This window comes from Arvicanthis niloticus, chromosome 1 (assembly GCF_011762505.2).
Source record: "Arvicanthis niloticus isolate mArvNil1 chromosome 1, mArvNil1.pat.X, whole genome shotgun sequence".
NCBI classification, from domain to species: domain Eukaryota; kingdom Metazoa; phylum Chordata; class Mammalia; order Rodentia; family Muridae; genus Arvicanthis; species Arvicanthis niloticus.
Window position 1 is genome coordinate 79,793,392 of NC_047658.1, and position 23,712 is coordinate 79,817,103.

General features: G+C 36.6%; 1 protein-coding gene across 4 annotated transcripts in view; it reads left to right on the top strand.

Annotated features, from left to right (window-relative positions):
- Usp47 (ubiquitin specific peptidase 47) overlaps positions 1-23,712 on the top strand; it is an 83,546-nt gene that overhangs the window by 16,865 nt on the left and 42,969 nt on the right. For 2 of the 4 annotated variants that reach the window (XM_034494468.2, XM_034494478.2), the window contains exons 2-6: positions 8,024-8,083; positions 14,301-14,504; positions 16,085-16,195; positions 17,767-17,905; positions 20,298-20,394. In XM_034494468.2, the coding sequence (XP_034350359.1) occupies positions 8,024-8,083; positions 14,301-14,504; positions 16,085-16,195; positions 17,767-17,905; positions 20,298-20,394 (611 nt within the window). The remainder of the gene's footprint in view (positions 1-8,023; positions 8,084-14,300; positions 14,505-16,084; positions 16,196-17,766; positions 17,906-20,297; positions 20,395-23,712) is intronic. The other 2 variants (XM_034494488.2, XM_034494496.2) reach the window with 1 other exon arrangement.

Sequence of the window (23,712 nt, forward strand, 5' to 3'; positions counted from 1 at the left end):
GGTAAATTCTGTACCCAGAGGTCTAATTGCCTACAAGTGAATTCTCACATTTGCCAGCTTTTGTTGTGCAAACCTTGTTCCTCAATTAAAATTTTTTGGTTAAATAAAAATGGCATTGGCAATTACTGGGGAATTACCCCTAATGTAATTTTCTAACTGCTAGCCAGCTACTTCCCCAGCACTGTACCCAAAATACTTGGTGTTTCTCCTGGTGCTTATGGTCCATCTCCTCTCATGACAGCTTCCAGCTCTCTTCTCTCAAATCAATCTCCCTCCCTTCTTCTCTCCCTCTCTCCCTCCCTCCCTCCAGCCCCCACCCCCACCCCCCAGCCAGTAACTCAAAACCTGCCTACCCTTCAGTAAAATGGCTGTAGCCATTTTTATTTAACCAGTAGTTTTGAATTATAGGAACAAGGTTTGCACAACAAAAGCTTAGTAAGTGGGCAACTAGACCTTTGGGTACAGAATTTAGCATTGCAATAAATAGCGGCAGAAAAACCTCCACAGTAGGTCAAACTTTAGAATATTGAAATATTGCAAACCTGTGAACAGGTCAGTTGTATCACAAGCTGGGTAACTGCTTATTAGCAGCAGGAATCAAAGCAGAAATCAGAAGTACAAGTAACAGTAATAGTAAAGACTTATTACTGTTTCACCTCCTGAAAATAATGTTAGTTGCAAGTTTGATACTTGTTAGTGTATTTTTAGCATGACAAACACTGGAATTATCAGCAGGCAACAATGGGAAGGCACTAGCTGAGTTGGGATTCTATAAGAAAGTGGTCTGAGCAAGCCTTGAGAGCAAGCCAGTAAGCATCACTCTTCAAGGAATGTTTGAGTTCCTGTCCTTGGCTTCCTTCAGTGATGAACAGTGATGTGTATGCCTAAGTCACATCAACCCTTGCTTTGGTCTTGCTGTTTCATCACAGCAATAGAAACCCTAAGTCACGAGTCTTTAAAGTTCTTACACTTTCCTATGAATTAAATAATTCATTACACCAACTGAAAATTAGCCACATAAGAGTAAAAACATTTCTGGTTAACATGAGTTCTGGAAGTTTATGTCAAAAATATTTTCAAAGGCAATGGAATGTAGTTGCCTGAGGGATGCATGCACTAGTAGAGAGAGCAGGCATGAAAATATTATAAGCATACTTTATCCAAGTCAGCCTGTATTTTATTACTTGAATGTTTTTATGTTAGATAATTTGGAAGTAAATGCCATTTATTGATATAATTTATAACGTTTATTAGTTTAAATTCAGAAAATCTATACCATAGTACATTGAACAATAAACTAATACAAATTCATTTATTATACTCTACCCATAATTTCTTTACATTTTGAATATGCTTTAGAAAAGACACAAAGTAGATTTTGTTTTTAAGAATATTCCATATATGAAGAAAGCAAATTAAAGCAGGGTAATAGTTATCAATAAAATAGAAAAAAAAACTTTATTAAGCTACTTTTTTTTTTCAAAAACTTTCAAAACATTTTTTGAGACAGGGTTTCTTTCTATAGCCCTGGCTGTCCTGGAACTCTAGACTCAAAGATCCTTCTGCCTCTACCTCCTGAGTGCTGCAATTAAAGGCGTGAGTCACTACATCTAGCTGTTGAAAATAATTTTTTTCTAAAGGTTTCTCGAGGAATACTAACTAGGCCAATGGTCATTGCTCTATAATGCTTACTGCTGATCCTCACTATCTGAATATAATTTTGTTTTGGCACATGTTTGCTTCAAATGTTCCTACTTGTTTCCCATTCTGTATCATAAACAAATGTTAACTTGAACTAAGTTTGCTTAAGTTTGAATTTCCAGAACTGACCAATGAGAACAACCTTTCAAAGGACTCTTATGTTCTCTTGATATATTTTGAGTACTTCTTTAAGTACTTAGGGGTTTTTTGGGTTTTTTGTTTTTTGTTTTGTTTTGTTTTTTTGTGCTTTCTCAGAAATTTCTACCAAGATTTTAGGATCCTATTTTTGTTATAAAAAGTGGTACCTAGAAGCTGAAACCATAAACACTGGACATATCTGTTGTTGGAAACACATCACTGCTTCTAAGTCTTCAGTGGAATCAGCTAAGTAAATATATGCAGGGAACATTTGTAAGAGTGAAATCTGCATTTTATATCCCAAAGATTCCATAATAAACAAATTGTTATATTTTTAACATCTTTTAAAAGATTTGTTCCTTTATATGTATGTGTGTGGGCATACAAATGCCATAGTATGCATGTGGAAATCAGAGGACAACTTATGTTCTCCCTAGACCAGGTGGACTCTAGGGATCAAACTCAGTTATTAGTTACACTTGGCCGCAGGCACCGTTCCCACTAAGCCATCTTTGTGGTAAGTACTTGGGCTCCTTCCACTTTTGAGTTGTTATTAATATTTAGTTGTGAACAAAAACTTAAAAGAGCTAACCAACTTTTAAGTTTTTGTTGTTGTTGCTATTCCTAGTGTTAGAATTTGCAGACCTGTAGATGGATTTGTTTGTTTTTTGGTATGTCTGTGGCTGTTTTGTAAACTAACAGGGTATCTCACAGGGTAGTGCTTCTACCAGCCTCTCAGTTCCTTCAGCCTTCTGACGGCAGACTTGACTGTCACAGCAAGTGCAGTTTCAGGTTCAGGCCTGCCAGGCACTTTTTTTGTATGTGAACCATAGGGGCCCATCTCTTCATCTTGGTCCTGTCACAGGAGCAGTTGTAACTTGGAGTGCTAGTTGATTCCAGTTTTCTTACCATTTTCCAAAGGGTGGCATCACAGTGGGTCTTGGATTTACTGATGATCTGACCTTGGTGCATTCAAACATATCACCATGACCTGGGCTGAGCCCAGAGAGTCTGTAGGCAGTTCTACCAACTATAGGACAGACAATACATTTTTTGAAAAACTTTGTTGTAACTTATAGCTGTTGGTCAAGTGCCTTGTTACTACTGTTGGGCTGAGATTAAGTTCAGGTTCCCCTTCCCTTGCCAACTCCTGCCTAGACTGGAAAGACAAGTATACTTGCTTCTTCCCTCATGGCTTCTGTTGATAAAGAAGTCAAGTGGGTACTCCATTCTGCCCACGCTGGCTTCCTGAAGGACACCTCCCTGATTAGGGACTTGTAGACTCTTTGTTATAGCCAAGTGAGTGAGTATCTCTCTTGACCGTTAATGGTGGGTGTGGGGTCAGTTTTGTTCTTTTGGTGATTGTCTGTGGTAGTATGGCCAGTAAGTTTCCTGTTTAGTGAGACTGCTCCTTTCCAGAGCTGTTCTCAGAGTTTTTTAGTCTGTATACTCTCACACAGGATGCCTATCTCCTTCCCTTCCACCCTTTATTCCCCTACCCCCTTTTTTTGGTTCATGTAAAATTTTGCTGGTCTGATTTAAAAGTATCAAATATTTTAAAGATTGGAGTATTGTGTGTGGCTTGAAAATTGATAACAATATTTAGCCACTATCTAAATAAATGCTGTTTTATCTTTAAGCAGCTTCTCTTCTTTCTGAGCATTTTCTTGTAATGGATTAATATGAATCTTAGAAACTGGGGTTTATCAGAAACCTCTGTTAGGGTGTCCTTGGTTCCTTCCTGCATTTTCTGACATACCACCTCCAAATTGCTGATATTCTATGTGTTGATGTTTGTTACTATTACGTGACATGTATTTCCTGTAGGCATATTGTTCTTTTTGTTTGTTCACACTAAAAATACATATTCCTACACATTTTCCTACACAATTTTTATGGGTTCTGATGCCAAGGCAAATTGCTTTTGTTCCCTTATCTTGGATAACTATTTTTATCTTATGACTGGGAGGAATAATGAGAGATTAGTACTTTAATTTTTTTTTTTACTTTATATATATGTCAGTTAAATTTTCTTAAGATTTAAATTATAAAATATATATATACATATGCATATATATGTACATATATATACACACACACAGTATGTAGAGATAATCTTTTATGTACTGTGAAAAGTATCACCTGTCAATAAAGAGCTGAATAGCCTATAGCAGGGGAGGAGAGAAATAGGCAGAAATCCAGGAAGAAAGAGGAATTCTAGGAAAGAGTCAAGTGAGGGAAGGAAAAAGTCAGACATATGAAACTGAGCCACATGGCAGACATAGAACAATATAAACAGATTAATGTAAGTTTAGAGCTAGTTGAGGAGCAAGCCCAAACTAATGCCATTAAGCATTGTAAATAAAAATAAGCCTCCATGTCTTTATTTGGGAGCTGGGGCAGGCTTAGAAAAGCCCAAAGGATTATAGCAGAACCAAAAATGACGCATAGCTCAGTTCATATTTTAATGGTACCTACTCTTAGTTTATCCATTGGATTGCATTTGGGATGTTTGCAGTTTTTGTGCTATTTTAAGCACTGGGAATTGCGCATTTCTGTGTGTCTACTATAACTTAGAGCTTCTATAGAAGATCAGTAGATGGTCAGGTGAATGGATGGATCCATAGACAGACAACAGGAGGGCATACGGATATTTTTAATGGTGAAAGTGGTAGGTTGTGGGATTAGCATTTTTTATTTTATAGGTAATGTAATGTCAAACTTTCCTGAAGGTAGTATCAGTTTATATTCACACTAAGAATGAGAAATCTTAGTTTTTCAAGTGTCTTTTTGCTGATCAATAATTTTATACATTTCAGCATTTCTATGTGAGCTATCCTGTTCTTTGCTAGCTAGGTTCTTGTTGGTTATGGCTCATGTAGAAGGCTTTTTAGTTGGCTTTATTGTAAATATTTTTTCCCAACTCGTATCTTTTTGCCCCTTCTGTTTTGTTAACTCTACATGTCTTCAATTTTAATTACCATTAACTATTCTTTTCTCTTCATTTTTATGCTTTTTTTTCCCCCAAGCTTAAAACTTTAAAGATACTCTGTAAAATTTCTTAAAGGTTTTAGGACTTTGGCATCGATATTTAGGTCTTTAATATACCTGAAATGGGTTTGTTTTCATATAGGACATAAGATATGCTTTAAATTTTTATGTGCTTTCCCCCTCTATGAATGACTACTTATCCTTGAACCATTCACTAAAAAGTTAGTTTAATTTTTTTTAGACAGTGTTTTATTATGTAGCCTTGTTTGGCCTAAAACTCTATGTAGACCAGATTAACTTAGAACTCACAGTGATCAACCTGCTTCAGCTTCACTGGGTGCTGCAATTATAGACACAATCATATCGACTGAAAAATTTATCTTGTATCTAGCCAAATTCTCAGATATATCTGGTTCTAGAGAATCTATATTTTTAGCTCTTATATTTAGGTCTTCCATCTATTGGGTTCATTTAAAATATAAAACATTTTTTGAGACACAGTGTAAATTAGACTGGCTTTGCTTGGTGCCATGTGCTACTGTTGTTTATATTTTTTTTTTTTTTTTTTTTTTTTTTTTGTATTTCATTCCTTATAAAGAACTTTCTGACTAAGATTAAGCAATGAATAACAATTTTAATGGAATATCTTGTGGGGAGCTGACAGAAGGCAGCTATCATCCTTGCAGCCATCTTGAGCCATATACCCTGACAAGAGACTTGTTTACAATAGCCTACAACAGCTGAGCACACTCTGATAACATCTTGTTTTAGATACCCAGGATTTTCCCTTGGGTGTGTGAGACTTAAAGATGTGATTTAGAGCCGGAGACTTGATGGTGTAAGTTAAAGGTGTAATTTAGAGATAAGACTTAAAGGCATGACTTAAAGGTGTGGCTTAGAACTGAGACATATAAAAGGCGAGAGGCAGACAGAAGAAATTATTAGACACTTGTACTTGGAAGAGTACTTGAGACTTGGGGCAGGTAACTTGGAACTGGGAAAGAGACTAGCAACTTAGAACTAGGATTAGGACCTGAGACTTGGTACTAGGAACTAGAGACTTGGAACTAGGGACTTGGAGAGAAGAAGAGAGACTGAAGAATAAATGGGATTGAATCACACTCTGTCTGGTCTCCATTCTTCGAATCTGTCCTCACTCTTTCTCTTACTGAACCCCGACCCGCAGACAGGAGCAGCTTGGGGCAGTGTGGGCTCTAACAATTTAGCCCCCAAGGCTTTTGGCAGTGCAGGTTCCAACATTGACAGAGCAGTCTGCAACATTTTGGCCCCCAACAGTGGGGTAGTGCGGTTCTCGACAATATCTAGTTTTTTAGTTAAATTGTGGGGTGGGCGGGGTCCTGTGTATTTTATCTTCTCTCAAAGTAAAAGATTTTTGGAGATAAAGACAATAGGGGGGCCGGGCAGTGGTGTCGCACGCCTTTAATCCCAGCACTTGGGAGGCAGAGGCAGAGGCAGCCAGATTTCTGAGTTCGAGGCCAGCCTGGTCTACAGAGTGAGTTCCAGGACAGCCAGGGCTATACAGCGAAACCCTGTCTTGGAAAAAAAAAAAAAAAAGACAATGAGGGAACTATTAACTGCTGATCAGGTAGCTACAGGAACTATGGAGACACTTAAGAGGAAAGAAGATGAGGAGTAGCAGGAAGATTATCATTTTAAGAGGTGGATCGATGAGCTGTTCTGATTATCTTCACCTGTGTTAACTACTGGTCCCTACTACTTCTTCCTCACAGAATAACAGCCCAGGAAACACAGGCAGCGGTAAATTATTTTTCTGCTGAGTAGCGTCAACCAGGCAAGGCTAGGGCTGGAAGCATCTGAAGGAGTCCTCAGACTGTGATGTCAATGCTGGTTGTCAGCTGTGATCTCACTGAGGCTAGGAGTAGTATGTCTACACATGGCCTTTTTATTTGGCTGTTTTTCTTCATTCCAACTTACAAGCTGCACTATAAAGGCTTGCGTCTGAGCAAGCCAGGACTCTAAAGCCCTTTCTAACCCAGCCTTGGAAGTCATGTTGTATAGCATAGAAATCACCGAGGCCCACTCATATGCAAAGGGTGTGTGACATTGGATTCCTATGTTCGCTAAGAATTATGCCAAAAAAGTTGGTGCACATGTTTTGAAACTGCCACAGTGAAACTTGGGCCAAAGAGGTAAAGCAAAAGCAGTCTTGGTACCATGGACAGAAATGCTAAGACTCTGAGAGTGGTGGGTACCAGACTGCGCAGGTTTGTTAGTGGCCTGCTTTCCACTGTATGATGAATGACTGCTCTAAGGGCTAAGAGCTTTGTTTACTGTTACATTCTAGGCCCCTGATGCAGCTTTAACAGCTGGTTGCAGGTCAGTATTATTTTGTGAAAGATATAGTCAACATTCTGAACCAAACTGAAGTTTTCAAACTAACTATACTGGCACAGGAAAGTGAGTGTTGAAAGATAAGAAGTATGATTCAAATTGTGCCAAACAGAATGATCCTGTTGGTTAGAAACTGAGTCAATGTAGAGTAGAACAGGCTTTGGTAGAACATATATTGTATTTGCTAATGATTGTTATTTTAGAATTGCCTTAAAAAAAAAAAAAAAAAAAAAAAAACTCTTGTAGTCCAGGCTGCTCTTGAACTCATTATGTAGCTAAGGATGCCATGAACTTTGGATCCTCCTGCTGCATACCTAGCCCTGAAGTCACTGTTTAAAAAATGATTACTGCTACTAGAATTATATTTCTATTGTAAAGGCAAAGTGATCTTTAATTCAGTATGTTCTCTATATTAAGCAAAGGAAGGGGCAAGAGATAAATGTGTGTAAAAGAACCATAGATATTATAGACTCAGGGTTTCAAGAAATTACTTCTTGATAATTTATGGTAACTTATTTCTTCTTGCATACAAATATATGTCTGCTTTCATAGTTGTTAAAAAAATAGGACCTATAATAAGCTTATCTTAAAGGTGCCTTTTGTCAAAATGTGTCAGTTCATATTATCACTGTACCATAGGTTTTCAGTAAATATACAAGACTGATACCCAGCATTAAAATTGCAATGTAAATTATGAAATGAAATTGTAGATGGTCTATAATATTGTAATTATGTGTGTTATAACAGAATGTCTTTTGCTTTCATTTCACTTGTGCCTTTATTTTATGGAAATAATTCATTTTGTTTTTATATGCTATAGGATGTGTTTTGGAGATGCAGACAAAATATCTTTGATGAAATGAAGAAGAAATTTTTACAGGTAGCTTGCTGGTGTCACTGCTTTAGTGCGATAGTCAGCAGAGCAAGTAACAGCATGCTATTTTGTTCAGTAGCAAAGCATGTCTTAAGGTTTCTGCTTGTCTGGCTATTTTACTCCTAAGCAGTTTTAGCAGCATACAAGTCATCTTAAGTGAATTTTACATCTGGACAGTCCTTTGTATTTAACAAGTGAATATGGAGGAAGGACTGAAAGAAAATGGTAGAGCCCTTAGTTTTGCATTTGAATGTAGTATTTGGATATAGTATTTGCCTGTTGTTACAGATATATTTATTTTCTGCACTATTAATAGTACTAGGGATTAAATAAATACTTAACAAAGTTACTGCTTAGAAACTTTTGATATGATTTATTTATTCATTTATTTATTGGGGCCAGGGGGTGCTTGCTACTCCTGCGTGTGAAGGTCAAAGGACAGCTTGTTAGGGAGGTCTATTTTCTGCTTCCATCATGTAGGTTCCAGGAATTAAGGTCAGGTCTTCAGCTTGACAGCAAATGTCTTTATACACTGAACCATCTCTATATCTAGAAATCTTACTGAAGAATTAGATACAAGTGCTAGCTTCTTGATCCCCTGTAGTTCTAATAATCCCAAACTTCCCCGTGCACTACACTCTTAACCAGTACTTCATACCTCTCTCTCCTTCATTCCTCCACATCTGCTTTTCTCCTCGTTTCTTCTTTGTGTTTCCATGTGTCCCAAGTGTTATGACCACTTATAAACCAGACAACTTGAATAGGTTAGGGGTTTGGATGGAGTATAAAGAGAGTCTTAAAATAATTTTTAATGTAAATCAGGATCTTTATCAGTCAGCAGACAAAGAATTATTACTTAAATTGAGTACTCTAAACAAGGCCAAGAAATCATACAAATTTCAGTTAGCAAAAATATTTATACTCAGTAATAATCTGTAGCAACGTAATATTCAAGAACAGTGACTAGCCACAGCAAAGACCCAAGACTGGCTATCTTATCTTATGGCAGCTTTTGCCCAGAAGTAGAGAAATGGACTGTGCATGTACATAAGTTTGTAACCATAGTCACTTAGTTCTAACGTCATTGAAGGAAGAAGGCCTGGAGAGAAAACAGGTTGGTGGTTGAATGTGGAGACCCTTCACAGTGTTTTAATTTTTTAACTTTTTTCTCTCAGAAAAATCAAATGTTGATAGCTTTGAGTTTTGTTATTTTTCTATGTCTAATGACATTGAACATATGCTATCAACTGTATATCTTTGTATTTTTTTTAATACAAAACATCTAAGAACTGTTTTGTTGTCTGGGTTTTGTGTTGTTGCTTTTGAGGTACTGGGAATTGAGTATAGGGCTTCGTACCTCATACCTGCTAGGCAAGCCCAGCACTAAGCCATGTCCCCAGTCTCCTTAGTTTCTTTATTCTGAGTCAGCCTCACTAGGTTGCCTGACAGATCTTGAACTTGGAATCTTCCTGCCTCAGCCTCTTGAGTTGCTAGAATTACAGAATTGTAAGCCCTAGCTAAACTTAGGGACGTTGTTGTTGTTACAAAAATCACAATGCTGACAGCAGTAACTTCAAAGTTTGACTGTTAAGAATGTTTTAAAAAACAAACAAATGATGATTTGAGAGCAGCGTACATTCAGGGTGTACTTAGGATTTCCCTTGTCAACTACTTCTGTATTCCCTAGTAGCAGAGCAGTCTCTAGAAAACACTATTTACTCTGTGACTTTCCTAATGTTACTTTTTCACATCAAGGTTCTATTATTGATTTTTACTTTTTGATGGTTTCTTTCCACTGTGCTGGGAAATTAGGTGCTTGTGCAGCTAGTTTAGACACAAGCAGCCAGCTTTCACATGCAGAGAGAGAGAGAGAGAGAGAGAGAGAGAGAGAGAGAGAGAGAGAGAGAGAGAGAGAGAGAGAGAGAGAGTGTCTATCTTCCCAAATGGAACCTTTTTAGGCTTTTAAAACTTTGTAGCTTTCTCTCATCTTGACTTCTTAGAACTCTTTGGACTAAACATTTGCTCCCTACCCTGAAGCATGATCTGTCCTCAAGTGTGTTCCCACTCCCACCCTAATACACCCCACCATCATTACATCTTTCTATAATAGTTTGCATCTGCCTGACTGTATCTTGCTATGTTTTTGTTACCTACTGTTGATAGCAGCCTGCCATAACATTTAGTGGCTTAAAAGAACAATTTATTTACTCAGGATCGTGTGGGATGAAGTTTGAGCAAGAACTCAGCTGTTGAGCTCTGAATGGAAAGTCCAAGAATACTGTTCTCATGTCTCACACATCCACCTCAGTGCTTCCACTCAGTGGCCACTTTTGCCCATGTAGAATGCTAGGGCTTCCACATAGCGAGCTGATGCTGGTGTAGTTGGATCTCTTACATGTGGGCTAGTTTATAAAGGGAGAGGTTTCAGAATACATAGTGAAGGCTGCTGGTTTCTTATGGCCCAGCTTTAAGTAGCACAGTGTCACACATTCTGGTGGACCTAAACATGGCCACATAGCCAACTCAAGTTTGTGAAAGGGGGTAAAAGGAAAAAGAATAGCAAAGAGTTTTAGCATTTTGTAATGTACCTGAAGATAATACTACCTTTTTCTTTGGGCATAAGTACCACCATTCTGCAGTGGAGCCTCAAAGAATTGGTATCTACCCCAGTTGTCTCAATTCTATGAAATGTATTTTTAAATGTAATGTTTTAGAAAATTATCAAGTTGATACTGTAGAGGGATTTTGCTCTTGAAAAGCTGTTTATTATGAAATTATGAAAGCTGTTTACAATGTCTTATTTATATCTTCCAATGGAAAACTTTTTTTTATTTAAAAAAAATTTGGGAGTTGGGGGTAGGTGGGGGCACATCCTCATAGGAGCATGAGGAAGGGTGATAGGATAGGAGGTTCCTGGGTGGTGGGGGGAATGGGATAAGGGGATAAAATCTGAAATATAAATATAATATCCAATAAAAATGTCTTAGTTAATTAAAATAAATAGAAAATGTGAGTAAAATTTAAAAAAAAATTGAGGTGAGGAAAAGAAAAAGTTTTATAGGAATTTTAAAGTTAGGTGAAATATATGGTAGGTAGCCACATGTTAGATTTAATTATAGGTGAAGTAAAGAAAAACCAGATAATTGTGTATAAAGTAAAGTAATAGTTTTATAATGGGCTAGTCTAGACCTTTAAAGAATATTGTGTTTGTTTAAATTATACTAGAATTAAATTAAAGAGTAAAATATAGTAGGCATGGAAATTTTAGAAAACAGAATGGGTACAAAGCTTTATGACAGAATTGTTTTTAAGTTAGTGGGCTGGGGTGTAGTTCAGTAGTCTAGCGCTTGCCTAGCGTGCCCAGTGCTCTGGCTCATCCTCAGCACTGCCCCTACCCTACACCCCAGAAAAATTCAACCTAGGAATCAGCATAGAATATTAAAATATTATTAATGATAAAATAATAATAATAAAATAATATTTTCCAGCTTAAAGTGATAAATTAAAGCCTGATAGAAAAATAATTTAGATGATGTATTTATAAATAAAGAATTGCAAAATAACATGTCTGCTCTGATTCAGTGTCTGTATCTGAGAAGCCTGTGTATGTGCTTAGGAAAAATACTGGAAAGTTGTTCAACAAGTTGTTACTAGGTTTCTTTTGAGATACAGAATTATAAATCATTTCTCTTTATATTCTTCCATTTACTTATATATTTATTTAATTTAGTGACAAGGTCCACCTCTGGCTGGCATGGAATATTTTTGTAGACCAGGCTGGCCTTAAACTCAAATCTGCCCATCTCTGCCTATTGATTTCTAGGATTAAGGTAGGCACCACCATGCCCAGCCTTTACTGTTTTGTAAAGGGAGATATAGATAGATAGATAGATAGATAGATAGATAGATAGATAGATAGATAGATAGATAGATAGATAGATAGATTGCCATTTTAAAAAAGTAAAAAGGGCTGGAGAGATGTCTCGGTGGTTAAGAGCACTGACTGCTTTTCCAGAAGTCCTGAGTTCAATTCCCAGCAACCACATGGTGGCTCACAACCATCTATAATTGGATCTGATGCACTCTTCTGGTGTGTGTCTGAAGGTAGCTACAGTGTACTCATATAAATAAAAATAAATCTTTTTTAAAAAAGTAAAAGGGACAGATACAATTAAATTTTATGTTTACTGTAGCACACACAGTTAGTTGTTCTTCACATGGGGTCTATTATAGTAACTTCTCTGTGCTTTCAGGTAGAAGAAGGAGAATCTATAGAGTTTTTATACTTTACTCTCACACATTTTAAGCAAGTTAGGAGCTAGGGATGCATAGCCCTGTGATATTGCCATAATACCACTGTTATTATAGTATGCTATAACACTTTCCATATCCATATTCTTCTAAAGTGTATTGGAATTATGAAAGCAGATACTTGCTGGGTGTGGTAGAACATGCCTTTAATACCAGCACTTGGAAGGCTGAGGCAAGAAAGTTCAAGACCAGCCTGTCCTAGGATGTTTCCAGATTCTGTCTCAAACAAACAAAAAGCCATAAACCAGACCAAAAAAAAAAAAAAGTTTAGTAGTTGAAATTATTTTGAGTTCACTCTTTTAACAGAGACCAGATTTTTTAAAAAGGTCTGGTTTATGTTTGTAAATTTTGGTTTCAAGTGTGTAATATAATCTATTCTATGTATTAATGTCCACCTTAAATACAGAGTTGAAAGTTTTTTTCCTCTTTTTTATGGATATATTAATAATACCCTTTTGTTGTAGTCAACTTTTATAGAGAGGGTATTTTTCATTTTTGTTATTGTTAGTAATTAAAATTTTTATTTGTCTGAAATGAAGTACTAGCCAATCTGTTTTGTAGAGATGTATTTTTATTCCAATCTAATAGGATTAACCTTAATTCACACAATCCCTTACAAGTCCAAAATTGACATTGCAGAAACAAATTACAGTGATTTTACTTTACTTCACCTGATATAAACTTTGTGGTTATCCTGTTTTCATTATTAGTCACAGATAATAATTCTCATTTTAAATTGGATAATAACATAACAAAGGGTTGAAGTTGATCCTGTTAAAAACAAGGAATTCTTAGAAGTGGAACTAAAACTAAGAGCTAGAGTATTGGCTAACATACAGAGACTGTAAAATCAGTCCCAATACTACACAGTGAGGCGAGGTGAGAAAGACTGTTTTAGATTGAAGGAATATGAGATTGAAAGAGGTAAACTTCTTAGGAAGGGAAGGTGTTGCATAATTTTGATAGAAGATACTCTTATAGCAGAACAGAGCAACAAGGGTTGCCCAAGTAGACTAGATACACTGGTGCTAGTGGCAGTAAAGAGGAGAGCTGGAACTGGAAGACGCTCAGCTTGGCTTTGGTTTCAGAAGCTGGGTAGGTGTAGGTGGCTCATGTTGAGGTCCCCATGAGATGAGGAAGAGGGGAATTTCTTCCACCCAAGCATTTGGTGTGTTCAGATACAGTTGGTATAATGCTAATACTGTGGGAAATGGAAGAGAAAATCAGTATTTCCCTTAAGGGAGGGTATAGGGCGTATTTTTTTTTTTTTTTTTTTTTGAAAGATACTTTAAAAAAATTTTTATCTGGACAGTTACTGGTAAAAAGAAGGAAGGAAAATTTATAATCCAGTTTTTGGGTTAATATCTGAAAACACTTGGTAATGATACATTTTTAAAGGTCAAACTTGTTAACTGAAAATTTTTTTATATGTATGAGTGTTTTGCCAGCATGTGTGTCTGTACACCACCAAAATGCCTGGTGCCTGTGGAGGCTGGAAGAGAGCATTAGATCTCCCAGAGAGGGTTAGAAATGGCTGTGAACTGCTCAGCATAAATACTGAGAACTAAATTCAGGTCCTTTAGAAGAGCAATAGGCTCTCTCAACCTCTTGAGTTATTGCTCTAGCTCTAAATTTAGTAATTTTTAACTGAAAGTTTTCATGGCTTTTTGGCTCTATTGCTTTATAACTTAAAAGGTAAAAGCAGCTATCCATAGGAATGGCTACTTCCCCTAAAGCAATCATGGTGTTTATGTTTGACATGATCTGTTGGGATGTGTTTCAAACAGTAAAACAGTACAGAGAAAATACTGTCTTACGGGTTCTCTATACTGATCATAAAATTTTATAGTTAATTATACTTGTGTTTCTTTTAAGAATAATTGAAAATAACACTTTTTTTTTAAAATTTCAGATAGAAAATGCTGCTGAAGAACCTAGAGTCTTATGTATAATACAAGACACTACTAACTCAAAGACAGTGAATGAACGAATCACATTAAATTTACCAGCGTCTACCCCAGTCAGAAAGCTTTTTGAAGATGTGGCCAACAAAGTAGGCTACATAAATGGAACCTTTGATTTGACATGGGGAAATGGAGTCAATACTGCTGATACGGTAAACCTTCAGACTTAAAGCATTTGCTTAAGCTGCTAATAATAATGTCATAGCTGTGACTACTGCTATTAGTGGTGACAAAGTGAAAGCTTGGACATTACAATTCCCTTTATTTGGTTATCAAAACCATAGTGGCTAAGTATGGACTGGTCCCTTGCTTTTATTCTGGAGTTACCAGTTGTTGTCCTAAAATTTGCATAATATCAGGTCATCAGTTTTTTATTCATAAAAAGATGACCATCATGCATACCAACTAAAGAAAATTTTCCATATTTACTGGAAGTTCGCTTCAATAAAATTATGAGTATAATCACTTTTATTTCCTCTATGTGTGTAACTGCATTTTAACTCTCAAACTCAAAGGTATTTCTGATGTATAAACTCTCAGATGTGTGAGGTTTGTTTTATGTCTCAGTTTCTGTTGTAGTAAATGCTTGCTTCCTTTGTAATGTTTCTACTTCATTTTTTGTGTTGTCTCATTTCTATACTGCAGCATCTCCTCAAAGGCTTAGTGATTCTTATTTTACTCTAAAGTCTTTGTAGTCAAGAATCTCCATGGAGGCTGAGTAAATGTGCAGTATTCAGTTTCCATTTTCATATTGGATGGATGGGGCATCCCACCTGACTGGGATGAGAGATGACCAGCATCTGGTTGCATAGCTCTGTTCTCTCTGCCTTGGTGACTATAGTATCCAGGGAGAGAGTAAGTTCTGTTCTTCACTGCTTAGTCCAAGGAGGACAAGGAAGGGCTGGGCCGACCAGAATGCCCTTTCTCATTTGTTCTCCTGAGTTCCCTGGCCTCAGCTCTTGACCTTTGCTTAGTGTTTCTACCACCTTTATCTCCATAAAGTTTCTGTAGGAACTTTGAACTGTGGGTACTTTGAGCTCTAGGGTTTTCTAGATTTGTTTTTTCATAAGTTATAACTGTTTTCTATTTTATATTTTAATTTCTCAGAATTTCTGGTATGTTAATGGTACTCTGTTTTCCTGTGCTGTTACCAGATTTTAAAAAACAAAACAAAAACAAACAAACAAACAAACAAACAAAACCACCTTTGACATACTTGGAGACTGGATGATTAGTCAGTAGATACATAATTAGGAATTGCAAGAATGAGCTATCATGCTTGCTTTGGTTTGGATATTCAGTACATAGACTCATGTGTCAAACATTTTATAGTTTTTAGTTATATAAACTTTTTAAAATTTTTATTAAAACCTATTGCATTGCAGATATTTTAGAAAAAGAAATGTATGTATGTATACAAGCTGTATTGGATTGTGGTATGCATTGTGCTTAACATCAGTCCCTAAGCCTTTTCTTTGTTTAGGGTTTTAGATGTTGGAGAATGTGAGCCTCTGGGATGCTCACAGCATATCTACTGTCAATTAAGCTTTGCAATTCAGCTCATGTGAGAGGGATTCATTCAAAACCTAGCTGAAAAGAAATTTAGCCAAATCATTACTGAAATATTTGCATGTAAATATGTATGTATTTGGTGTTTTATTATATATATATATATATATATATATATATATATATATATATATTTTTTTTTAACATTATTTTGTACCCTTAGGCACCACTGGATCATACCAGTGACAAGTCTCTTCTTGATGCTAATTTTGAGGCAGGAAAGAAGAACTTTCTGCATTTGACAGATAAAGATGGTGAACAGCCTCAGATGTTGGTAAGCTATTTAGAAAGACATAATTTTTGTGCACTAGGAAGGCAGTTTTCCAAAGGAAGAAGAGACAATTGCATGATGGCATGGGTGCCTCAGGTCTCCACAGCACTATTGTTACGTTTAGATTGTTGCATCGATGGGACTATTGTTATGTAAAGGATGGGGAGGCTCAGATTAGAATACCATGCAGACTAGTTTTCCCTGTGGCTCAGTTTAAAACTCCTTAGTTCTTTTGGGAGACCATTTTCATTTGCACTCTTTAGACACACCCCATCCCCATCTTTTTGTTTGACTAATAAGTCAATCAGGTGCTTCCATTAATCTACTCACCACAATTCACCACAACTCACAGGCATTCTTCTTGAGCCCACTGACTCCCAATTGGAAGGGCATTTTTTTCAGAATTTTGATTTTCGAAGAAGTGTGCAAATAGAAGTTAAAACTACTATATGTTCAAGATACTATTTTATTTTAAACTGCAGTTGGGGCTGGAGAAATGGCTCAGAGATTAAGAGCACTGGTTGCTCTTGTAAAGGATCCAGGTTCAGTTCCTACCTAGCACCCACAACTACCACGGCAGCCCACAACTGTGATTCCATTCCCAGAAGATTCAGTACCCTCTTCTGGCCTGTTTAGGTACTGCCTGCATATAGTGCACAGACTTATGTGCAGGCAAACATTCATACACATAAAATTAAAAAATAAAATTTCAAAGCAAAACAAAAATCCCACTATGGTAAGTGAATCTTGTTTGATGGTTATAAATTCCAGAGGATGTAGATGTGAAAAACTTTAAAAACCTGGTCTGATTTGCGTAGGTGTTACAAACTGAAAAACTAAAGAACATGGATTTTTTTTTTCAGAGCCTTTCTCTTCACTACAATTTGCTTAGGACAAGTTGTTCTATTTAATGGCCTTCAGTTAGAAATGTGTTGTGAATAGAGCTGTCCCTTTGAGCCAGAGATGATGATAAGCAGTGTGTTCATGCTGAAACAGCGCTCTTGGGCACCCTGAAGCTCATCTTTTGTTTTGTGGCATCACAGGGTTTTGATTGGTTTGGGGTGACTCTGAAATCGGAATGAGCTATTATAGCAGAGCTCCAGATTCTCCGTGTTAGAGTTGCAGCTTCAGTTGCTTAGTCACTGTTCTTGCCTCATCGTCACTGCATATGCTGGTTTGTGCCCTTTAGCCCGCTTCAGTGTATTACACATTAACAGGAAGTTTCTCATTAGCAACTGAGCAGCTCTCCATTTCATCCAGTAGCTCCTGAACGGCCCTCAAGCTTCTAGGCCTACGCTACAAAAGTGATAAAAAGGTGACTGTGAAGTACTCATTCAGGACTTCATAGTGGTATATCTAAAACATTTGAAGGAGGGCTTTAAAAGAATCTACAAAATTAAATTCTTTGGAAGGGGCCAGAAATATTGTTCAATCCTCTGAGTGAGACATCTTTCAGAGCTGCCTGCAGGAAACCCAGGACACACTTTCCTTGGGTGCCTGGTAGAAGCAGTCTTAAAATGCTTCAACTTTTTCTGTGTTGCTAGTCAGTAAATACTGGTTATGCTGCTTTTCAGGAGGACTCCAGTAACGTGGACGACAGTGTGCATGACAGGTTTATAGGTCCACTTCCAAGAGAAGGTTCTGTGGCCTCTACCAGTGATTATGCCAGCCAGAGCTACTCCTATTCATCAATTTTGAACAAGTCAGAAACTGGTAAGACCTATGTATTGTTGTGTTCCATACAGTCATAATCTCAGCAAGCTCAGGCTTAATTGAATTTCTTCATTTCATTAATAGGAACTGAGATCCAGAGCAAGATGACTACCCAGCAACAGCAGAATCAACAGTGCTAGACTGTACCGTTTCTTCCCTTATCCACTTGCTATCTTAACTGCATTGTTACTATCTTTATTTATCTGCAAACTAAAAAATAATGGATATTGTGTTCTGAAGAAAAGTTATTTTGGTAACTTTTCCTCACGAATGCATTCTGACATTTCTGAAGTCAGCTTCTCTGGAAATGAAATCTTCTTTTCTCTTCTTTTGAAGAGATGGGCTATGAGGGAATATGCTTCCGTGTAGCAGACAGAGCACACTTATTTTATTGGGCCTACTATATTTCTTAGTTTGTTATGTTTGAAATAAATTAGGTTTACACAACCTATGTTGGGGCTCACAATCATCTATTGCTCCATCCAGGAGATCTGATGCCCTCATCTGACTTCCACAGGCACACATGTGGTATGTTTACATACATATATACATACATACATACATACATACATAGGTACATACATACACACACATGCAGTCAAAACACATGTACAAATAAAAAGAAAAAATCTTTTTTAAAAACCTATTAGTTTTTTGTTCTGAATATGATTAAGCCTAGATTATTTTAAAGTTTTTTTTTATTGTTTATTTAATGTGTATAGGTGTTTGATAATGTGTATCTGTATACCATATGTGTACATTACCCACTGGGGGCAGAAGAGGTTGTCTGGTCCTCTGGGACTGGAGTTACAGACAGTTGTGAGCTTCCACATGGGTCCTCTGGAAGAACAGCTAGTGATCTTAACTGCTGAGCCCTCTTTCCATAGGTTATTAAAATTTTATTTCATCTTATTAGGCTAGCTTTATATGAAGGTTTCATTTATGTATATGATTGGTTAATTACCTTATGAATATAATCTAGATACATGTCATATCTTCATCTTGCAACAAACTTTTTCATAAGGTAGTGTTTGTCCATGTTGAAAGAAATAGAAACAAGTACAGAGAAGTCTTTTGTACAGCTAGCTAATGCTAAGCATGAGTTTAGAATCTTTCTTTTTAAAAATTCAAGATTTTAAATATTGCATTAAACATCTATCTCCAATAACAGTAAAGCCATAGATGTACATTCCAGACTTTGTTTTAATATGACCTATAGTATTATATTTATTATATTTTATAATTAGAACTTAGAGTGATTTTTTCATAGCTAATCACTGTGGAGTTTGTTTGCTCTGGAATTAGCAAAAGGGACTATGGTTTTTGGTTTATAACTTCTGTCAGTAGATTTTGGCTGCATACTATCCAGGATAAAAGAGAATGCAGAATTATTTCAAAGCACAGCACATAGTAAAATTGTTTGTAAAGTCACAAGGATTTATTTCTTCAAAAGTCATGTAGAAATGATTGTGTAAAATGTAGATTTCAAGGTTTACTTCCCAAAATGCTAGTGGAACTGCTCTGAGTCAAGACAGAAAATTTTCATCTTGTTTTAAATAAGTACTGAAGATTGTTCCGAGATTATTAGGATACTTTGGAAGAGTTCCAGCCTTAACAAATCAAGATTCTTGAAATTTGATATTTGGTCTGACAGCTAAGGCCTTATATGAGACATTTGTAGAATGTTGTGAACCATATCTTGTGAATTCATTGAAATTAAGATAATGGTTTTTAGAAGGGTTGTTATTTCTTTGTGCAAATAAAACATGCCATTTGTCACATTATAAAATTAAAAGGCCCTGACAGTACTTCACGTAGTAACCACTTTTAGTTATTTTGCTTATTTTTATCTTTCCTCGTGAAATACACTTTTAAGAAAATGGATAATGCTTTTTTAAAAAATGCATAATCATGGGGAACTGAGTTTGCTCCCTGTGTTAGTATTGCAAATCAAATATAATTTGATTCACAGGACTGATGATGGGGGCGGGGAGCAATTGGGCTAGCTGGATCTTCCTATGTTATATATGATGTTTAAAGTGAAATACTTATACATTTTCATCTCAATTATTGGTGTTTAGACTTAAGGAATAAGGTTATTTACACTTTAATAAAACCTAGTATAGTACATGTGCTATTCTTAATATCTTGTTAAATACCATATAATATCTATTTGTATCTTGGTAACAAAGTATCCTGACTTTTGTTGAGAAACAAAAGTCCCCCTGAGAAACAAAGTTTACCTAAAACATACTACAGAAGAGAACTTTCTTAAGTGGTATTGAAAAAAAACCATAGAATTTCCAACTAAGCAGTCTTGCCCTGTTATGTATTTTTTGTAGTGTTTTAGCCCAAGTGCTGATCTGTCTGTATTTGTATTTTCTCTTTAAAGGTTATGTGGGATTAGTAAACCAGGCAATGACATGCTATTTGAATAGCCTTTTGCAAACACTTTTTATGACTCCTGAATTTAGGAATGCATTATATAAGTAAGTATTTGAAAAATGTTCTGTAAGTAAAAGTAAGAGTAAAAGTACAGTTTTAAAATAATAAATTAAATTTACCTTCATAGACTTACTTGTAATATTTGGAGTATTTCTTACTTTATAAGCTGACTTTATACATATTACATATGAACAAGAATCTTCTGAAAGACTGACATATAAAAGCAATGGGGAGGGAGAATCAGAAATGACCAGATAGGAGAGGATATTGAATGTCCCCATTCATAGTTTTACTGCTTTTATAGGGAAAGGGGTATCTGATTTTGGGAGAATCCAGAATATATGCATTGATTTTCTTCCCCTTCTGAATTTAAGAATTCAGTGTTATTTTTGAACTCATAAACTATCTAATTAAAATACAACATAACTTGTTTGTTTAAATGTGTATGTATATTTCTAAGACTAGATCAGATACTTTAAATGCTTTATGGAAGAAGGCCATGTCTAGTAAAACTCAGCCATTTTTATGAGTATTTCTTATGATATAGTTCATGTACTTTTGCTTAGTATACTAAAAGTATCTGTAACTTAGGGAGTATTTTGTTTTGTTTTGTTTTGTTTTCCAAATAGGTTTTCTCTGTTTAGCCCTGGTTGTCCTGGTACTCACTCCTGTAGACCAGGCTGGCCTTGAACTCACAGAAATCTACCTGCTCAAATGCTGGGATTAAAGGCATGTGCCACATTGCCCAGCAAATTAGACTTTTAAAGTCTAAGTAAACTGATTCTTTTTTCTTTTTCTGTTCCTTTTGAGTGACACCATTGAAATTATATAAATATCCATTTGAATTCTCTTTAAAGTTGTAATAGTAGTGGTTGTATTGCTCATGTTCTCACTATATGTCCACTTATAAGCTTGTCCTCTGAATTGCTTATAGAAACAGACTCTTAATTCATTATTATTTGTTGCCTAGTAATAGTTATAGTCTAGGTTCTTGGGAGGGTAGAGAGGAAGGAAAAGTAAGATCTTTGTTTTCAAGTTATTTATGATCTGTCTATAATAACCACCTGTATGTTTTGAAATAATTTATTTAAGTAACATTTAGGGTCAGCTAAGTGCCACGAGATCTGAAAGAGGAGAGACATTAGTGAAACATGGAGAAATGAATGGCTTAGTGAAATAGATAGGGCTTGAAATAGGTCATGAAGTAGGTGTGTTTGGGCCAGGTTGACAAGAAAGGACATTATAAGGGAATTTTTGGATATCATAGTGAATAATAGTTAGTGCTCCCTGATGTGTTAGGACTCTTGAGAGCACTTTTATATGCTCACCTACTTCTCATAATAGCTGTGAACTGTCTGTTGTGGTTATCACCATTTGGTAAAATCAGTTACTAAGTACACAGATGCTGCTGAGGCTACACTGTAGGTGCCAGGATCCAATCGCTGTTGTCCCCGCGCTATAGCTGTTGGCAGTGATGAGGGTGGGTTGCAGAGGCTGGGATGGACTAGAACCTGCCGGGAAGATTTAAGTACTCCAAGACAGTTGCCTGCTGCCACAAATCTGCCTGGCATCCTAGGTGCTTGTTTAACTGTGTGTTCTGAAACTCTGAAGGTAGCCTGCAAGTTTGCAGCTCTGTAGAATGGGCTGTTGGGTAGCAAGCATTCCTTGGACACTGACTGCATTACCATGAGTTCTATCAGACACAGAGTTCACAGTGTTATAATAAGACTTGAGTTCCCCTTTCAGAGCTTCCATGGAGAGCCTGTATAAATAAGTTCATTTTACAAGCCCAGTATGCCAAGCGTGGTAATAAAGCAAAGTAGAAAGAGTAACTTCTGGAGGAAATGTTGAGCAGGCTCACAGCTTTAGACAGTGAGGAAGGGAATCAGCCTTGAGAACAGCCTTCATATGAACCCAAGAACTGTAAGTACAGAAGCGTTTGGGGGCCAGTGAAAGCCACTGTGAGTAGGGATGAGGGTTAAAGCACAGATTCAATGAGGAGGACTTTTGACATTGAGGTTATAGATGGAAGTTTACTGCAGGTGACAACAGAGCCAAGCCTGAGAGCACTGATATCTGAGTATAGATAGACCTAGAGCCTGCACTGGACTGCACGGGAGCAGCACCACAATGAAAGATGAAGTTGTACTTTCATCCTTTGTGTATGGCCCACATAGACTCTTCGTTATTGACTTGAAGGCTTGTGATGCATTCTGTGAATTATTAAGAAAGCTTATATAGTGCAGGTTCAAAGAGTGATTTGAAAGAAATCTTTTGGAGGGCCTGTGATTAATCCAACCTGGGATGCATGAGGTCAGAATGGCAATTGTGGGTAGTACTGGTATTTCTGAGAGAAAACCTGAGATGACACTTTGGCAACCTTTTTAGTAGTAAAAGAATGGGGAGGGCTGGAGAGATGGCTCAGCGGTCTGCTCTTCTAGAGGTCCTGAGTTCAATTCCCAGCAACCACATGGTGGCTAACAACCATCTGTAATGGGTTGTCTTATGGTATGTCTCTTCTGGTGTGTCTGAAGACAGCTACAGTGTACTCATATACATAAAATAAATAAATCTTTTTTTTAAAATGTGCCAACTGAATGTGCCAACAAAGTATCTGGCTGTATAACCTGTGAAATCACAAGTCCCAACAAAGTTTATAACCTTTTAAGATTGTAATGAAATTTCAAGATCCTATAATGTCAATCCTAAAAATTGTCCGTGAGGATAACTAATAGGAGAGGCTATTGACTGAGTGTAGAGGAAAGTTAAAGCACATGTGATCTCAGAAATGGGATAGAGAAGACAAGTGAATTAGAGGTTAAAAGGTTTGCCCATGGGTAAAGGGGGCAGAGCCACACAGGTACAACCTCTCAGTCCTAATATAAGAACAATTGAACACTTAACAGAGGGATGGAGTCAAATCAAAACTATTTGTAAACTGGAAAGTAGGAAAATTAATAGTCAAGCCTTTTTTGAAGCTAAAAAGGAAAATAGTAGTGGAGTGATCTTGGCATCACCAGTTTTAGACAGGACACCATTAATAGTATTCTTAATGTTTGGGAGGGTTGCATTTTGCTTTATTAAATACAGAATCACCTTAAGAACTCCAGGGTATAGTAACCAACTGGGGTCTTTTCTCTGCCATGTGATTCTAAGTTTTTTATCTGGGAGGCCCTGTAGCTAGACCTAGATGATCACTTATAAATTTGTGAGAATAAAATTTCACTGGGATTATTTTATTTACTTAATAGCTTTTTAAATTTTATGTGTATTGGTCTTTGGCCTGCATGTATGTCTGTATGAGGAAGTCAAATTCACTGGAACATAAGTTACAGACAGTTGTGAGCTGCCATGTGAATGCT